The 19,740-nt window shown below is 41.0% G+C and overlaps 3 protein-coding genes across 3 annotated transcripts; 2 read left to right on the top strand and 1 right to left on the bottom strand.

Moving 5' to 3' along the window:
* Positions 1 to 185: 185 nt before the first annotated feature.
* Positions 186 to 1,000, bottom strand: LOC108108093. The gene is made up of 2 exons (XM_017215992.2): positions 941 to 1,000; positions 186 to 878 (listed from the first exon to the last, which is right to left on the bottom strand). Exons 1-2 carry the CDS (start codon positions 980 to 982, stop codon positions 393 to 395), a joined length of 528 nt encoding a protein of 175 aa, XP_017071481.1. The 5' UTR covers positions 983 to 1,000; the 3' UTR covers positions 186 to 392.
* Positions 1,001 to 2,391: 1,391 nt separating this feature from the next.
* Positions 2,392 to 6,600, top strand: LOC108108387 (V-type proton ATPase catalytic subunit A). Its single transcript, XM_017216441.2, has 5 exons — positions 2,392 to 2,491; positions 3,628 to 3,726; positions 4,156 to 4,853; positions 4,916 to 5,893; positions 5,959 to 6,600. Exons 2-5 carry the CDS (start codon positions 3,651 to 3,653, stop codon positions 6,049 to 6,051), a joined length of 1,845 nt encoding a protein of 614 aa, XP_017071930.1. The 5' UTR covers positions 2,392 to 2,491; positions 3,628 to 3,650; the 3' UTR covers positions 6,052 to 6,600.
* Positions 6,601 to 6,757: 157 nt separating this feature from the next.
* Positions 6,758 to 9,521, top strand: LOC108108003 (V-type proton ATPase catalytic subunit A). Its single transcript, XM_017215861.2, is given in 3 exon segments — positions 6,758 to 7,404; positions 7,406 to 7,939; positions 8,355 to 9,521. Coding segments are annotated over 3 exon segments (2,232 nt in total). The 5' UTR covers positions 6,758 to 6,789; the 3' UTR covers positions 9,438 to 9,521.
* Positions 9,522 to 19,740: the final 10,219 nt, after the last annotated feature.

The raw sequence follows: 19,740 nt of genomic DNA, 5'->3' as shown, positions 1-19,740 counted from the left end.
CTACTTTGTAAGCATGGATTTACGTTGTAGTTGCCACTTTTGCTGACTGCAATCCGAAAATTTAGCAAAATCAATCTGAGCGGTGAGGCACTGAGAAAAATAATTTGCTTAGGAAAAGCAAACTTCATAAAAAATAAAATTCCAAAAGATTTTCTATGCTATTACATGTGCAAGTTGCATTTTTAAACAAGTATTTAATAACATATATTTTAGTATATAATTGATTCGTAATTATTGATTCTTAACGATTGCTAATATAATTTTTTCACAGGTATGCATAATTTTTAAGCTCCATTTTTAACAATTGTTTACCATTTCGCTTTTAACTATTTTCTAATTGAATAAAATAATAGTTGAGATTGACCCATTAAGGCAAGTTCCTGTTTCCTTTTCTAAAAGACCTTCTGCGTGATATCGAAGAGTCCCTCCCAGGTGATCTCAAATATTCCATATGTGCGAATAACGCCTTTGTACAGGCCGTTCGGAACATATTGCGGAAATTCATCTGTTCTTACCTGGCACCTTTCGAATGTGAACTTCTGGGCCGAAATCAAAACCAAAGTGTCATTGAACTGAGGAAAATTCGAGCAGTCGGCGGCACTTGGCATGATGATTTTCTTGTAGAAATTATTCATGGCCTGATAAACAGTTTGTCGGGGTATGGAATACGGCTGGATCTGGAAGGTCTCACCGCCATCGGTGCTGCGATAGATTTTTGTATCCATTTCCATATCATCGGGAACATCTACATTAGTATAAAGGCTACCACTCAGTCCATATTCTCCCCGAGCAATGCGAACGATATTACATTCTCCTCCGCCCAAATCGGGATTACTTGTCGTTAGCGATACCGCTATTAATGTATACTCCCAGGATCTCTAATTTAAATAACACTTTTTAGGACCTTATTAAAAAATGTATTTTATATTAAAGAGCTTACTAGATTCCTTGCATCTTTGACAACCGACACGGCCTCCGTCATAAATCCAGAGATCAGAAGTACGAAACTTGTACAGTATACGGACTGCATTTTATTTTTGTAATAAATCTGCATTGGAATTTGAGTTTTATTTATATCCGAATTTTCAAATTAGTCAACGAGATGTCACACGTAATTATTAAATGTGTTTACATCTTCATGCGATCGTTCTAATTGATAGAACAAACAATTTCAAACATCCAATCTTGCTCCCGCTTATGATAAAGTTATCTAATATCAGATTCTACCCGTAGTACCTGTAATCTGGGGTGGATTGAAGAATAAACTGACTAGTTTATTATTGTAAATTGAATATACATATATTATTTTTTATGATTCTTTTATTTTTTTGTACCGTGTGAAATTGGTAAGAGTATTAAAACAACGCTCATAGCTTAACCTTATTGTCTGTTAACTTTTTCGCCATTTTCACTGATTGATTCTGGACAAAAAACAACAAGACAAAGAGGGGCAAAAATCGACTCCTAACTAGAACAAGAGCAGATGGAGGAATGGATAAAAGAGGCAAAAGAGTAGGACAGCAAAAAAAGATTTAAATCATCGGTAAATATCTTTTTTCAATGCAAATTTTAATCAAAGTTTTTGCCACCACAGTGAGTTTTATTCTTTGCTCAACATGGGGAAAAAAAAAAGGAAGGAGGAAATGAAATTTTTTTTATTTACTTATTTATTATTGGGCGAATAAAGAGGGTTTTAAGCGACCCTCGCTCAGACAATTATCGCGAATTGATTAATTTAAAATTGCATTTCTGTGCATTTAAATAGCAAACTAATGGCTTGCATGATTAATTGATGGCAATTTTTATTGAGGGCATTTAAAACCATGCAATATAAGTGGAAGAAATTGAGCATGTACAAAATTAATTTAATTTCGGGGCATACTTTACCATGTTATATGTTATGATTTCTTGTTTTAAAAATTTAAAATATATACTTATAATTGGACCAGCTATTTATAGTTTATGGTCTTAATCGGAAGAGGAATGTACATATATACATAGTTCTTCGTTTAGTAATAATCTGTTTATGATTATGATGTTTATTATCACGAAATTAAATAAGTTAAAATATGTTAACTTTCTAATTGCTCTTTATAATACAAAATTCTAAAAAACTTTATATGAATAATTATTAACTTCAATTAAAACCTAAAACTCTACGATCAACCCTCACACTTCTTCAAGCCAGTGTGGCCACACCGATACTTAGCTCCATCTCCCTTCTGTGCATAACCCTCTACTCCCGCCATCTCGCTCTCGCTCTCCGATTGGCAAAAGCTTCGCTCGCATTCGATATCAGCTCACAACTTCGTTTCGAAGCTCGCGATCACAAAGCTCACGATCGAACTGGAAGATATCGAAATCGAATCGCCAAGGAGAGCTTTTCGAAGTGCGAGCGTCGACGTTCAATTTCTCAGTCGGTTTTAGTTCGTTCTGTTGGATCACACTCAGCAATCACACGTTCGCAAGGTGAACGCGAAGACACAGCAAAGTAAGCTTACCTCCGAACACCCACCACCCCACACACGCCCACCAAGAAAATAAGTAAAGTAAAACAATGTTCTCAACGAATTAAATAGCTAAAAAAAGCGGCATTAAAATCCGCCTTGAATTCGCCCAGAAAAAAGTGACGAAGTAGCGATCAAAGCGGAGGAGAAAAACACGCACACAAGTTGCAAGTGTGTTAGATAATAAGTGCAGCACAAACACACAAACAAGAAAAACCATCGAAAAAACAGAAAATTAATTAGTTTTATAAAGCCGATCAGAAAAGTGCGGTATGAAATCGTGAAAATTTGCTCGTGGAAAATATTTTGCCTTGTCAGCTGACCCCTTTCCCCGTGCTCGCCCCGTCTCTGTCGCACCACGGGTCTTGTGATCGCCGCCTCTTCCTTACTCTCTTTCTCTCTTATTCCGAACTTCGAAACAGAAGTTGGAGTTTTCGGTTTTTTTTTGTGGTAATGAAAAACCAATATGGAGACTTCGGTATGAAAAGGCGGCATCGAAATTCTTTCCTTTTCCCTCACCCACTTTTTTTCATTTGTCAGCTGACGGCAATGACAGTAGTCTTGTGATCAACGTCAAAAGCAGTTGTCAAATATTCGAACTCGAATGGAGAGAGCCAGAGCGGAGAGTTGCTCTCCCACTCTCAGCTCTCTTGTTTTTTCTTCAGATAAATATTAAAACCCGCATATTTTGAAAAAAAAAAAAACAAGCATTTCAATTACATTCTGCAGCTCACATTGTTAGCCTGTGTGTGTTTTTTCACAGTTAATATTTTATTTATTTAACGATTAGTTAAGCAAATTACTCTTTTTCGAACTTTCAAAGCTCTGTCACGTGAAACGAAAGCTCTACCTTTTAAGTTTTACGCAGCATAATCGAAGAGGGGGAGTTAAAAAAAATAATTAAATCAATGATTAGTAGGTTTTGGTTATAAAATATAACCTTAAATTGGTTAAATACGTAGATTTTCTAGAAACTTAACCTGTACGTGGGAGAGATAATTACTCTGCTCTCTTTGTCAGCTGACAAAACTAAACCAGCAATTAGTGATAAGAAAATTTTCACCTCAGCCCTTTTCCAGCCAGCATTTTATAATTTTTCCTCTCCGATTTTCCCTTGCAGTTGTAGAAACAGAATAAAGCAAAATGTCCAACCTTAAGCGTTTCGATGATGAGGAGCGTGAGTCCAAATATGGACGTGTCTTCGCTGTCTCTGGTCCTGGTAAGTATTTATTAATTTAATGATGTAGCGCGTGTTTTTTTTTTTTACTTTTTCAATATTATGGATTTGTATAGCAAGCATGTATACACGTATTGTGTGTGTATGTGTAAAACCTTCATTTAATTAACCCCATAAAAGTTAACTTTCTAAGTTTCAATATCTTTTCCTTTTATAATAGCTTTTAAAATGCAGTATCTGTATTTCTAAATGTATGAAATCTTCCTTCATAATAACTATCAATGGGAGATAAACAAAATTATTTAAGAACTTATCCAAATCATATCTTTTTCATATTATTGTAGTTTTTATCAAGCATTTTATCAAAAGAAGAACATTCAAATCTTAAATCTCCAATTCTAAAACTAAAACACCTTCACATATCAGACTAAAAATGTAGCCCAACTAACCACATCAACCGCTTCATTCCAGTCGTCACCGCCGAGGCCATGTCTGGATCAGCTATGTACGAGTTGGTCCGTGTGGGCTATTACGAGCTGGTGGGTGAGATCATTCGTCTGGAGGGTGACATGGCCACCATCCAGGTGTACGAGGAAACTTCTGGTGTGACTGTCGGTGATCCCGTGCTGCGTACCGGCAAGCCCCTCTCCGTCGAGCTGGGACCCGGTATCATGGGCAGCATCTTTGACGGTATCCAGCGTCCCCTGAAGGACATTAACGAGCTGACCGAGTCCATCTACATCCCCAAGGGTGTGAACGTGCCCAGTTTGTCGCGTGTGGCCAGCTGGGAGTTCAACCCCCTGAACGTCAAGGTCGGTTCCCACATCACCGGAGGTGACCTTTACGGTCTGGTGCACGAGAACACCCTGGTCAAGCACAAGATGATCGTGAACCCCCGCGCCAAGGGAACAGTGCGCTACATTGCCCCATCGGGCAACTACAAGGTCGACGATGTCGTCCTGGAGACAGAGTTCGACGGTGAGATCACCAAGCACACTATGTTGCAGGTGTGGCCTGTGCGTCAGCCACGTCCAGTGACTGAGAAGCTGCCCGCCAACCACCCCCTGCTCACCGGACAGCGTGTCCTCGACTCGCTCTTCCCCTGTGTCCAGGGCGGTACCACCGCCATTCCCGGAGCTTTCGGTTGCGGCAAGACTGTGATCTCGCAGGTGAGGATTACTATTTATTGTGTTTTTAAGTTCCCCTTATTAATATCCTTAACTCTCCACAGGCTCTGTCCAAGTACTCCAACTCCGATGTCATCATCTATGTCGGTTGCGGTGAGCGTGGTAACGAGATGTCTGAGGTATTGCGTGATTTCCCCGAGCTGTCTGTTGAGATCGACGGTGTAACCGAGTCCATCATGAAGCGTACCGCCCTGGTTGCCAACACCTCCAACATGCCTGTGGCTGCCCGTGAGGCCTCCATCTACACCGGTATCACTCTATCTGAATACTTCCGTGATATGGGTTACAACGTGTCCATGATGGCTGATTCCACCTCCCGTTGGGCTGAAGCTCTTCGTGAAATTTCGGGTCGTTTGGCTGAGATGCCTGCCGATTCCGGTTACCCAGCCTACCTGGGTGCCCGTCTGGCCTCCTTCTACGAGCGTGCCGGTCGCGTTAAGTGTCTGGGTAACCCCGAGCGTGAGGGATCCGTGTCCATTGTCGGAGCTGTATCTCCTCCTGGTGGTGACTTCTCCGATCCCGTTACCTCCGCCACTCTGGGTATCGTACAGGTGTTCTGGGGTCTTGACAAGAAGCTGGCCCAACGTAAGCATTTCCCCTCGATCAACTGGCTGATTTCCTACTCCAAGTACATGCGTGCTCTGGATGACTTCTATGACAAGAACTTCCCCGAGTTCGTGCCCCTGCGTACCAAGGTCAAGGAGATCCTGCAGGAGGAGGAAGATCTGTCTGAAATCGTGCAGCTGGTCGGTAAGGCCTCTCTGGCTGAGACCGATAAGATCACTCTGGAGGTTGCCAAGCTGTTGAAGGACGATTTCCTGCAGCAGAACTCCTACTCTTCCTACGATCGTTTCTGCCCCTTCTACAAGACCGTGGGCATGTTGAAGAACATCATCGACTTCTATGACTTGGCCCGCCACTCTGTTGAGTCGACGGCCCAGTCGGAGAACAAGATCACATGGAACGTGATCCGTGAGGCTATGGGCAACATTATGTACCAGCTGTCTTCCATGAAGTTTAAGGTGGGTTGACATATACTTTCTTTAACATAGAGATTTATTAACCAATCATTTCCAATCAATTTTAGGACCCTGTTAAGGATGGTGAGGCCAAGATCAAGGCTGATTTCGAGCAGCTGCACGAGGACCTGCAGCAGGCCTTCAGGAATCTGGAGGACTAGAGACCGCGTTGGGCCTACTCTTACACTCTAATCTTATATTTGTTATATAGTTAACTTTTAAAAATGAAAGCAGTCAAAAACCATCCGAAAAAACCTAATCAAACACCAACAATTCCGTGCTGCATTCGAAGAGAAACGAAAGTCCAACAAATTCCACAACTTCTTGGTGCCTTCGAGAGATGTAAACATTCCGGCCTGTGGTTAATACTTCCCCTAACCACGCCTCCATCCGCCCAAGGCTACAACAACAACAACTACAACGTCCTTCTATGTACTTCCATTTACAACAACAGCAACAAAAGACGCACACACATACACTTGAATAAAAGTACACGGACACTGGCGCACACACACACAAAACACATACATAAAAGACACAAATACAAATGCATGCTTAAATAGTATTATTGTTTAATGAATGGAAATTCTTGTTTATTTGTGAAAAAAGTCATGTTTTCTCCCTGTTTGTTTGTTAAATTTATGTAAATATTTAAAGTATGAAATATTAAATGTACGAATAAAGTGCAACAACAAATACATTTAATGTAATTGAATGTGGGTTTCACTGTCTGTATATATGGATCTATAAAATTATTGGAAAAATTGATTTTTCTTGCTAACATAAAGTCCGTTTCTGAATCATCTACCTAGTCATTCCATATCCTTCTTTGCTTCTTTGAACTTTTCAAAATTATTTCTTTTCTGAAATTGTAAATTGTATATGTTATTTTGATCAAAATGGATAAAGACAGGAAGCCTTGGATTGCACCGCTAACCTCGAATACCAACAGTAGTGATGATAGCAACCATTCCACCCCTAGGGGTTCCGACTCACCGAGCCAAGAAAGTCAATCAAAACCTATGCCGACGAGCTCGGCTAAGAAGTGTACCTGCCATACCTGCACCTGTAAGCGACCAGAGGCCAAACTTGGCGCCGCAATCTCTCCCATCCAAATTCGCCAAACTGCGACCGAATCCAATGACCAGGACTTGAAAGAATCGGAACGCGCACCATCGATTCGGCTGTCTAATCAATCCGCTAAGAACACGCGCATATCATTGGACCCTTCTAAACTTGATGATTCCCATTTGGGTATGGAGGAGGTGATGGATACTCATCACTATTCATTTGACGAGGAAGAAGATGTACTGCACATGGGTCGAATCTTTGGAGTTTCCGGTCCAGTGGTGAATGCCGAGGAAATGGCCGGGGCCGCTATGTACGAATTGGTTCGGGTGGGTCACTCCCAGCTGGTGGGTGAGATCATTCGCCTCGAGGGCGACATGGCCACCATCCAAGTATACGAGGATACGTCAGGCGTAAGTGTCGGAGATCCTGTCTTTCAGACGGGCAAAACCCCTTTCTGTGGAACTGGGTCCTGGTATCATGGGCAGTATATTCGATGGAATCCAGAGACCCTTGCGAACGATAAGTGAACTGACCAATTCCATTTACGTGCCCAAAGGCATCGATATACCCTCCCTGCCGAGAGACATATCGTATGCATATACCCCCGGGAAAATCAAGATCGAAGATTTGATCACCGGTGGTGATATTTACGGCTCGGTTTTTGAGAACAGCATGATGTCTGATCACCGGCTGATGTTACCTCCGCGGTGCAATGGTCGTGTCAAGTGGTTAGCTCCTGCTGGTAACTACTGCGTGGACGACGTGATCATAGAGACCGAGTTCAACGACGAGATCACACGGCATACAATGCTCCAGGTTTGGCCAGTACGCAAGTGTCGTCCAGTGGAAGACAAGCTGCCCAGCACTTCTCCACTCCTGACAGGCCAGCGGGTCCTGGATGCCTTTTTTCCATGTGTCCAGGGCGGAACAACCGCCATTCCGGGCGCCTTTGGCTGTGGAAAGACTGTCATCTCGCAGGTGAGATTACCATAATAAATGTTTACATAAGGAAAGCAATTGAATTAATTTATGGCGTTGGCCGAAACCTAGAAAACGTTATTTTTATTTGATATATTGTTTTAGATTCAATAATATAATCTATCGAAATCTGATGGAAATTAATTACAATTTATGAGCAATACTATTTTTTCGATATATTTATTTTTTAGGCACATTTGTCTATTAAAATACATTTATTATTAAAATGGTTTATGAATAGTTTACAATATATTGCTTAGATTCAATGATAAAATAATAATGTATTGCTACTTTACCACTTTTTTGACATTTCGTGGTAGTTGATTTTAATAATTTATTGCCTTAGTAAACACTTTTACACAGATTTAAGGACTATAAATATATTTTCATTATTTTAAATCTCTCCTTACTTTAGTCCCTGTCTAAGTACTCCAACTCCGATGTCATTATCTACGTTGGCTGCGGTGAGAGAGGCAATGAAATGTCCGAGGTACTTCGGGATTTCCCACAACTGGAGATTGATGTCAACGGAACCATGGAGTCAATAATGAAGCGCACCGCCTTGGTGGCCAATACCTCCAATATGCCTGTGGCTGCCCGAGAAGCCTCCATCTACACGGGCATCACCCTCTCGGAATACTTCCGTGACATGGGTTACCACGTGTCCATGATGGCAGACTCTACATCTCGATGGGCGGAGGCGCTACGTGAGATCTCAGGACGTCTGGCGGAGATGCCTGCCGATGCTGGCTATCCCGCGTATCTCGGAGCCCGATTGGCCTCTTTTTACGAGAGAGCCGGTCTGGTCAAGTGCCTGGGTAGCCCCGAGCGTGAGGGATCCGTGTCCATTGTGGGAGCAGTGTCGCCTCCTGGTGGTGATTTCTCTGACCCCGTGACCTCCGCCACTCTGAGCATTGTTCAGGTCTTTTGGGGATTGGACAAGAAGCTGGCCCAAAGGAAGCACTTCCCATCTGTGAATTGGTTGCAATCCTATTCCAAGTACATGCGCACACTAGACGTATATTATGAGGAGCCCAATCCAGAATTCACAAAGTTGCGAGCAAAGGCCAAAAAGGTGCTGCAGGAGGAGGATGACCTGGCGGAAATCGTCCAGCTAGTGGGAAAGTCGTCATTGAACGAAGAGGACAAGATAACCCTTGAGACGGCCAAAATGATAAAGGACGATTTCCTGCAGCAAAACTCCTACAGTCAATACGACGCCTACTGTCCCTTCTTCAAGACCATCGGTATGCTCAAAAACATGATGGCGTTTCACGAGGCAGCGATCACGGCAGTCCAGAATACCGCCGAATACGATTCTCGGGTCACCTGGGGATTAATCCGAACACAGGCTGCCAACGTTCTATACGAGCTCTCCACCATGAAGTTCATTGATCCCAAGCTGGGCGAAACGGCTGTTCTTGAGGCCTTGGACAAAATCCATGATAATATCATTGCAACGTTTCGGTACCTAGAGGAGAATGTCGAGGAATTATAATGGTGATACAAATTTTCGATTTACTAATGCCAAAATTACTTGTGTATAAAAATTTTAAAAAGTTTTTAGAAAGTATTTTTATTTTTAAATCAATGGATTATCTGTTTGATTTTTATCTTTACATTATATTAGAATCATTTTTCTATCGATAAAGCTAAGAAAAGATACATTTTAGCGAATAAATGAACTATAAAGTTATCTTAGTTAAGAGCAACATTTAACACCTCTAATTATGTAAAGAAAGTTAATCCGAACTATGCTTACATTTTCCCACATATTAATATGCAGATGAGAACCCATTCGTACTACGATTATCGAGTAATTATTTCCCTCAACTTATCGAGATAATTTTCTAGTCGATGAAAAGTCATTTACCCACTGACGCGTTTTGCTCATTAGAAGCCATAATGGTGCACCGTCTGCCGCCTCCTCTGGAAATTATCCGACCACCTTCCTTTGCGGATTCTCGCCGCAGTTAATCCTTTACCCAACATCAACGTAGAGTCGGGTGGTGGTGAACCCAAAAGGAGATTATAAAAAATTTCGTTGATTTATAGGAAAAGTTTGTTAATGCGCCAAAAGCGGCCACGCCCCGAAAACCGACCAAATTTCCCAAGCTCACACCTCCAGTTCAGCCACAATCCAAAAAGCAAACGTCAAGGCCCTGTGAAGGGCTTTTTTCCGCAGCAAGGGAGCGAGAGATCGATTTCGATTCAATTAGTGGAAATTAAATGTAAGTATATATGTACAAGTCACCACCTCGCCCGCTGCATCGTCCCCATCCCCCCCATTGCCGCTCACTCTGTGGATTGCGATGATTACATTTCCGCAGCCTGAGACCTCCCTCTCCTCCACCCACTTTTCCGCCCACTACGGCAAACCAAGTCAGCCATAAAATGAGCGCCGAGCAAAAGAAGCAAGCCAAAAAATCAGAATCAGTTCAATTGCAAATTGAAAATCCCCTTACAACTTCCGTTTCCGCTATGCGAGGGCCATCACTGAGAGGAAAAGCAAATGTACTGCAAAAAAAGGAATCTAAAAACTATAGAGTTTGCATAAAATGTAGAGCTATTAACCGCATTACGTTTTGAAAAGATGAAAATTAAATGCTTAAAATCAGAAGGATTTCCATCTACAAAATGTTAGTTTAAGTCTTCAAAATTGCTTAGGTTATTTATAATTTCAATAAATTCATTATATATTTTTTAACCTTAACTTAAGAAGTTTTATCTTATTAATCCTTTTCTATTTATAAAACTGATCTTTTAGGTCACAAATAGTCATAGGTCATAGATTTGTCTGTTGTATATTTTTAATGATGTAAAACTATGTAAATTAAATAGGAAAATACTTCTTAAAGTGTGTGTCAAACTCTTGCAGATGTGTGCGTGTGCTTACGAGCGCTTTGTATGTGAGAATGTGTGTGTCAGAAAGAGAGTATGTGGGTGTGTGTGTGTGGGCGTCTGGCTGCCATGACAAACGTGGCGTATGAGCAATGCGCGCTAATTGGCTGCCATTCGATGCTCGCTCCGTTCCGTTCCGTTGGCATCGCTCTGGATCTCAGAGAAGCCGAGTATCCTTGCTCCGAATCCTGCCATCCTGCCAGTCCTGCCACCCTGCCCCTCAACCCCTTGTCTCCTATGCGCCCCACTGAGCTTGCCACCCCTCATGTCCCTGAACCATTTCCCATTTGCGAGTTTGCAAGCTGAAAGCTGCTTGGGCTCAGCTTGGGATTGCGTTGCTGATGGCGGAGTTTCACAGGGCCAGAGCACAGGATTTGGGTTGGGGTTGGAGGTACTGGGGACTTATTGCATAATTTGAAGGGGTTAAGCCATTGAGCTTTAATGCAAAATTTCAATTGAACGTCAAACAGTCAATTCGCTTTAGCGGCGATAATCGTAAAAGGATAATGGCGCTAAAAGCGCATAAAAAGGCAGCAGTCAGGCGGCAAGGACTTCTGAAAACCTCCCAGAACCAGCCCATCCCCTTCTCGATGGTGTGAGTATGTATATGTTGGTGAGTGTCTTTTTTTTTCCATTTTCCGTCTGCTACTGCTGTTTGGCCTAAGTGTGCACTCAATTAAAGGATTTCTTTTCGGGACAGAGGCTAACGGCCACACAATATTGGAATGGTTAGATAAGCTCTGAGCCACTCGTTACCCTTTTGCCCAGATATTTCGCCCTCTCTACATTTTTAAGCCGCTTTTCGGAGTATCAGATAGGGCAAATACAAAACACAAGCATACTTGGAAAACCGAGTGAATGCCATAACCACGACTGCTTAAATATTTCCATGTAATATGGTAGTAAGATTTTACGTTTGTTTAAAAATTTAAAAAAACGATATTTAGTCAGGATTTTTTTTTTAGATAGTTATTTTCATTCCATTATTTCATTTGTTTAAATACTTTATTAATACAGGAATGCGGAAATAATCTTATCGTACTATTAATTGATGGCATTCCAAATCCGATTAAGGTAGATTGATTACATAGGCAATCCAACTCATTAATTAAAAGCTCTTGATATTCTTAACAAAATTAAACGAGGATCAAGTTAGCTGCAGAGGAATTTGGTCTAATGGTATATTTTTTTGTACCTTAAAGTACTTTTAAGTAAGCATTGAAAATTTAGATATATATTTAAGACTTGGATTTATGTTCCTTGTAAAGATAGAATCCGGTCTTGAGACATCTCCCTGATATCCATCTGTTAATTTAAAGTCTCAGCACCCAATTCTTAACCCTTGCCCCCTAACTCACCGCAATCGCTGACAAGTTTAACCCAAATAGGAAGCGTGTGCCGAGGCCAAGGACATGTTTCACTGCTGGTTATTGTTGTTTCTGATTGTTGTTCCTTAGCCGCAGGGCCAAAAGGATATCATAAGCACATAAGATGATGAAGTTGGAAACGCAACGGAAAAGCCCGGGATGAGAGGAAAAAGGGAGGCGGCAGTAACAAGGACATGAACAAATAGCAAAAAAAGGGGGCGTGGAAACAAGGATGAGGGCAACTTAATTTGCAACTTATACGCAAAATCCTTTTGATTTTGTTATGTCGCCGCTTAAAGGTCTTCAGTGTCCCCTGGTATATATCCTTGTTGTTGTGTCAGTGTGTGTGTGTATGTGTGAGTTTTCCAGCTCGCCTGCAGTTATTTGCCAAACTTAAGGGTGCAACCTTTTTGCCTTGTTTTCCCTGATTTTCCACGTTTCCTTTCAGCTGTTATTCGGTTTTGGCTTGGCCAAGTTTTCGTTTTCGGTGGAAAAAAGGTCCGCTGATCATTGTCCTTTTTGGGCCTATCCACAAACACACACCCACTTACACATATAGACGGAGACATATCGGGCTGCTGTTTAAGGGAATTTAAATTAAGCCTATGCAAATTCGCCCCAGGATGCTTTTCTTTCTTTAGCGCCTGTTTTTCTTTATTTTTTAACGGAGAATGAACCACCAACTGCTGGCCGTATTAACGCCGCATTATGGCTGCAGTCACGCCCTTTCTTGGATCCTCAAATTTTAAACAGTGAACGAGGAAAAAAGATATTTTAAGAATGTATTTAAATTTTTATGCTTATTTTTACTATTCAAATCTTTTTTTATTTGTTAAATATAACCCATGAAAAAATTAATTTATTCTTAAAAAAAACATATATTATTTTTATATCTTTTGATTTAATAAAAGTTCGTCAAGTCTTTCTCAACTAAGACCAGTTTATCCAGTTTCTACTGTGCACACATGAATCAGCGCCTTAATGTATGCTCTGAAAAATGCCATGAAAAAGTTTTTGCCATAAAAATTTGCTCGCTTTTTGGAGCGTCACATAGATGGGAATGAGGGAAAGGGAACGGGAAAGGGAACTGGAAATGGAAATGGTGGGAGAGAGAAAGTCCTTTGCCACTTGCTGCGGCGTGTCGCCTGTCACACAACAACTGCCCTATCACTCACTTTCCTCCACTTTCCCTCGCCGCTTTCTCCGCAGATAATGAAATTGTTGCGAGCGGAGAGAAAAAAGAAACTTTTGGCTGTGTTCTGTGTTCATCAGGCGAAGGCAGGCAAACATTTTAAATACAAAAGGATATGCGTGGGCCAGGACGAGGAGTCCTTTTACAGTGACATTGATGAAACGCTTGAAATTTACTGCGCTGCGACCTCCTCCTGGCCCCTTGCCACGCCTTCTTTTCTCTTTAAAATAAAGTAAAATGCACTCTAAGAAACGTAATCTAAGAAGGAAAACTTAACTGCAAAATGTTTTATAATTTTCCCATGAAAATAATGTAAAATATGAATTGCAAAGAAAACTTAAAAAAAAAATAAGAAATTACCTAAATTATTATTAATGTTCCATTTTTTCTTCCAGTGCCTAGGCCACCAATTTTTATGTCTTTTTTTAAACTTTGTGGTTTTCTCGCATCCTGGTCCTTGCTTTGGTCCTGTTTCAGTTTCTGCTGGCTGGCATTGTTGTGCTTACTTATCCCTGTCGAAAAATTGCCGAAACTTGGTGGAGCTCGTCCTTCGGGAGCAGGATGGGATTGGGTGGAAGGGGAAGGACGTGGGAGACTGGATGAATGAACGAATGAAAGGGAGCTCTCCAGCTCGTAGTCAGTGCATTTAGTCAAAAGTGATTGAAAAGGCATTTTGTTATAATGCCAACTTAATGACAACGAAATTACACCAAAAGCCAAGCCAGGGAAAAAGCAATGCCAACAACAATCGCTGCTAAGCAAAATGAGTTTTCAAATACTTTGAGACCGAAACTTTGTCTCCGCCACGCATAGAGCACCCGAAATACAACAATTTCCCGCTATTTTCCCTAGCTGCTATTTTTAATAGAGTGTGTGGGTGGACGCTTTTCCCCAGCGTTCTCGCCCCTGCTGTTTCCCCGAGACCCTCACGACTGTCCTGTCATGCTGGCAAAGCGTTTTAATTGTTTGTCGTGGCCCTAGATTTCCCAGAATGTTTAAGTAATCGAATCAAGGCTGAAATCTTCTTTAAGATTTACTCACTGCTGAAACTGATTGCGAAACATTTCGCCAACGGCTGCTAAACTGATAGAACTGAAGCTGAAGTGGGGATAATTAAATTCGGAGAAGAATTAAATACGCAGAAACTTAGCTTAACTTAACGGAGAAAGTGGAACTGAGGAATACATTAGACATACATTTTCTGGAAGAAAAAGTAAGAGACTGGCGTGGAATATCTTAAAAAATGCCCAAGAAATATTCGATTGGATATCATTTTTACTCAATTAAAAACCTATTCCACAGCCCTTTTTTCCTACTTTATCGTTATATTTCCAATTTCTTAACAAATCGAATGTTTGTTTCCTGCACCTTGGTACTTTATGGGCTCGATGAACTGCGAAAACTGGAAAGTTTTACTGCCTTTCATTGTCAGACTCTGGGTTAAAGGGCAAAAGAGTTTCAATTATTCACGTTGAATAAAACGCAGCAGAGCGGACATACACGCACTCAATCATACAGTTCCGGTGCATCTTTTATAGTAAAGGTAATAATTGGGAATTATGATAAACTTTGAGTTTAATGAAATATTTATGTTGAAAATTTCATTTGTTAAAATCATATTCATTTTACAATTTACCCTGCCAAAAAAATGAAATAATTGTATTTTTTTTCGCACCTTTGGAAGGTAAAGAAAACAAATTACTCATTAAGTTCATTATAAACACGAATTATTTTCTGAAATACATTTGAACTTGGTTTTTATGACATTTAAATAATGTTATTGTAGAGCATTAAAAAACATCGGTTGCCATTATTTCTACCGCTGGTGTTTGCACACACACAGGCTGAGATTTCTAGGAGTTCGGCGTTAAGCCCAGATCTGCATCCGGAGTTGGACTTGGAGCACGTAGCCAAAAAGTATGCTATTGAAATATTTATGCACGCTCGCCTTGCTCGTTTTCTTTGTTTGCATCCGTCTACTTTGCATTCTTTCTGCCTCTGTGTTTGTATGTTTAAGGGAGAGGAAAAGAGAATGGTGTGATTGTGTGAGTGCAAGTGCCAGTGTATGTGCGGCTGATTAAGCATTTGACATACATATTTCCCTGCTGCAGCGACGAGTTCAAAGCGCATTAGACAAGCAAAACAAACACGTGCCGGCACACACACACACAAACACCCCATTTGCCCTCTCTGTTGCACTATGTAAGCCCACACTCTCAGACCAGAAGAGACCCTTTGATCCAGAGGCGAATCCTGGCATTTGTAGGGGTTTCTTTCAATAAATATAACTATTTTAAAGTAATTAAAATATTAAATTTATGAACGTATTTAAAACATATCTAAGAAGTATTAGATGAATATAAAGCCCCAGAAAAATACCCTCGATCCGCCCCTGATTTCACCAACTCGCTGGCCTATGTGTCGCATTTTCCTATTAGCAGTCAGTCGAGCAATTCGCAACAAAATATGCAAATGCAGCCAAGCGAGTGAGCTCAAAACTCCTCTGCCATCTCAATCCCTTTCACACGCCCCCTTTTTTTCCTCTGCCATAAAATCTGTCTTTGCTAGGCATTTGCCGCATTGTTTTTCTGTCTGTTTGTTAGTTACCGCCTGAATGATTTCCAGCCGAACATTTCTCAGACAAATTTTCAGCACGTGATGCAAAAAAAATAATAATATTAAATACCTCTGTCAAAGGGGAAAAGTGCAAAGAAATTAAGTTCATGCTAAAGGTTTAAGTACATGTAATCATCATTTACGTTTTACGTTTGTTTCAATAGTTAGAAAAATAAATCGCAAATCCTATCTGTGTTTGACCAGCTAAAATATCAAATCTATAGCATTCAACTTCTAAAAAGGTGAGATATTTATAGTACATTTCCCATGTACTATAAATATCTGCTTCAGTTGAACTAAAACCAATGGAACACGAAGTTGTTCCTTAATAGTTAGCCAAAAGTTGTCGCACTGATAAAACCCCTTCAAAACCAGTTTCTTTGGCAGCTTACTCACTCGACTCTCCATTTCCCATTTTGTTTCAATTATCCCTTAGCCTTATCTCGGTGAGTTCAGCTCTCCAGCGTTTGGTAAAAGTGGATATTGAAAGGAGGACCGGGCTCAAGACGACAAGAGAAATGTTATGTTGGCTTTTAATTGAATTTTGAAACCGCATAACTGAAATCGCAAAGCCAGCCAAATCTTGACCTCCGCCTCACTTTACCACTGCCATTGGACAGGCAATAAAAGTGTTGTAAAAATCCGCCAAAAGTAATTTGTGCTAAGCAAGTTGATTTTTCAATCGGACAATCGAATTATTTATTACTCTACCTTTTGCAAGGAATATAAAAGTAATTCATTTGGAAAAAAAGTGTATTTGTTCGACGATAAAAGATAAAATATTTTTTGTAGATTTCTTTTTAATTTTTAACAAAATGAAACCTTTATTTTATAAGCTCACGCATATACCTCATTTGATAGTTCTTTACCCTTTTCCAGCAGCCTTAGTTTTTGGTGGGAAGCTGCCCGGTTGATTACAAGCGATTGCCACTTGGCGATAACGCTGCCAACAGCTCGACTCCGGACCCCAACCCCGACTTTTGCACCCCCAATCCGGCCCGTATGGCCCCGGTCAATTAGTTAGCGCATTAAAGGGGATTCCACAGCTTTCGAAGAACTGGGGCGGGAGTTGGACTGGCCGGTCAAGGAATTTATTGGACTCTCAAGTCCAAGTCGGTTATCGCTGTAACCAGGCTTGCCGGATGGCGAGGGGGTGCTTGAGAGAACCATTCTCAGATCGGCTCCAGTTGAGTCGTAATTGACTTGTTGCCAAGTAATCGTTGCCTGTTAACTGCTGTTGTCAGGGGATTATCTACAGTTCAGTTGAAATCGACTGTTCCTCGCCAGCATCCTGGAATCCTTAGATCCCACATACACAAACACACACACATAGGTGGGGGGCTACAAGTCAAAGTTCAGTCAACTGCATAAAAAGTGAAAAACAATAAACATTATTGGCCTGCTACTTTGTAGAGGGGAGAATGGCAACCATGGAGGTGTGCTGATAATTTAAATGAAAAATGATTTTAATTGGAATCTTGCACTCTATGGAACTCCCATTCTTCTTTTTAGGAAATAACATTTTAATTGGAAAATGGAAAACAGTATCCTACACTGTAAATGTGCTTCCCCTTTTTAAAGAGATCTATACTCTATTTTTTACTGTCAGATAGAGCTATCCATATTCTTTAGATACACAGTTTAATATTAACTTAACGAAATGTATTTTTAATTAAATATCATAAAAAATAAATCTATAAATAAAAAATGTTTTTGTTATTGTATCCCATCATCCCGTTTGTAAGCTCTCCAGCTAATTGGTTTTGCAATGGTCGAGTGTCCTAGAATATTTACCTGGTCCTTCGACCATCCATCATCTCCCCAACATGCTCAATCTCTGTCTGAAACTGGCGCACCGGAAGTGTGGCCGCAGCAATCAACGCGCCAAGTTGGAAGCCCCCTCATCCGTGTCCTGGCTGCACTGGCGGCCATTTTGGGAGCTTAACCATAAATGTTGCATTTCGCTTTTAAGCTGCAACCTAACGATGTGTGTGTGGAGTGTGTGGGGCAGCCGATGGAGGGGAGCTGCAGAGTTCGAGGATGAGGCTTACCAGCAATTTGGGTTGGCTTTTCCCCAGTCAACGGGGAGATGCAAGCTGGTAACCAGACAGCATCTGGCCACCTTTTTACACGTGCCTTGACTGCGCCGCGTCCTTTCAGCCAACCGCTCATCTCCGGCTAATTCTCTATGCATTTCAGCGCCGCAATTCAGGAAGAATCCCCTCCTTGCACGGCCCTCTATTCCTCCCGCACGCGTATCCCTTTGACCGGAGATGTAGTCTATTTGAATCTTCCACTTGTTGGCGCCCAGTTGGGTATTGGCATTCTTTGAGAACACCTGCGTGTATGGCAGCAATGTGAGAAATTTTGTAATCAATTGTTTAAATAAAAATATACCCAAAAATTTTAAATATTTATACATTAATTTAGCTTAATCGGGAAATCGAATCGAAAAATTATAAAATTTTTGGAGCTGATTATTATTATTATCTAAACCTATCTTAAGTATAAAAACGTAATGTTGTACTTTTTGCAGTAAGAGCATCTCAGCTTTTACCTTTTGACCTTTCGACTTTTATGCGGCCATTTTACACACGCACACACTGAAGCGGTAATGCCACCGCACACACACACATACAACTGACTGACAGCTTGTTTAATTTTTTTTTTTTTTGCTCCTTTAGTTTTTTTTTCGACCATTCAATGAGCTTTTAAGAGCGCTAATTAAAAATGTGGCAAGTGTAACCAATGCAGACGCATCCCCCACTCTTCCTCCCTTCCACCTGTTTTTCATGCCATTAAGGCCTGGCCCGAACGGATCCCACATAATGTGGCTGTCGTCGTCTCGCTTTCTATTGGCCGCTCTTGAGCATTTTGCGTCTCTGGGAGTGCGCAATTAACGCCTTTACTCTTGGCATTGGCAGCCCTGGAAAAACTAAGAAAAACCTCAGACCCCATGCTTACGCTTTTCTTGCACTGCCCCCACTCTTCCCGGCAAAAGCCCCTGTGGTTATTGCGGCTTTGTTTGTGTGGAAAGCGTTTTTAGATTGCATATTTATTAAAATGCATCCAAAGTTGCAGCACATGAAAGCACAAACGCAAGACGAACGAGCTGAGGAAAAGCTAAAATGTAATAACTCTTGTTGGAGGCCCCCATCCGCTTTTCCGACCACCCATCCTCCCCTTAGTTTTTCCAGGCTATGCATTTCCGTAAGCAGCTTTTGTCCGCAGGTGTTTTCTATTGTGTTGGCTCAACGCTCAACGCTCAACGCTCGATGGAAAACGATGCGATGTAGGTGAGGCATTCACAAAAATATTGGATCATTGTTGATATTAAGTAAGTTAAAAATTATTTTACCTATTTTAGTTTTTAAAAAACAAATACTTTTCAATACATTTATATCCAAAATCTTTTTTATTTTTGATGAATTTATTTATATTTTTGATACATCGCACCTTTTTCTTTAGTGCTCAGAGCGAGCGTTCATTTTGTTGCCAAGGATTTTTCAAGACCAAGCTGCTTATTATCGCGAAAAGAGAAATAATAAAAAGGAGCGGCAACTAATAAGCTTATGGCTGTGCAACCTGCCATCGCCCAGCCACCCAATGAGCTAGCCATCATCCTTGCCGGGCTCTGCTAATTGTGAGCTAATTCTAATTATCAGCAACACATTCGAGAGGTTCTGGTTCTCGTTTTGGTCCTGGTTCCGACTCCTCCTTTTCTC

This window comes from Drosophila eugracilis, unplaced genomic scaffold, assembly GCF_018153835.1.
Source record: "Drosophila eugracilis isolate 14026-0451.02 unplaced genomic scaffold, ASM1815383v1 contig_445, whole genome shotgun sequence".
Taxonomy (NCBI): domain Eukaryota; kingdom Metazoa; phylum Arthropoda; class Insecta; order Diptera; family Drosophilidae; genus Drosophila; species Drosophila eugracilis.
This window is presented reverse-complemented; position numbering and strand designations above follow the sequence as displayed.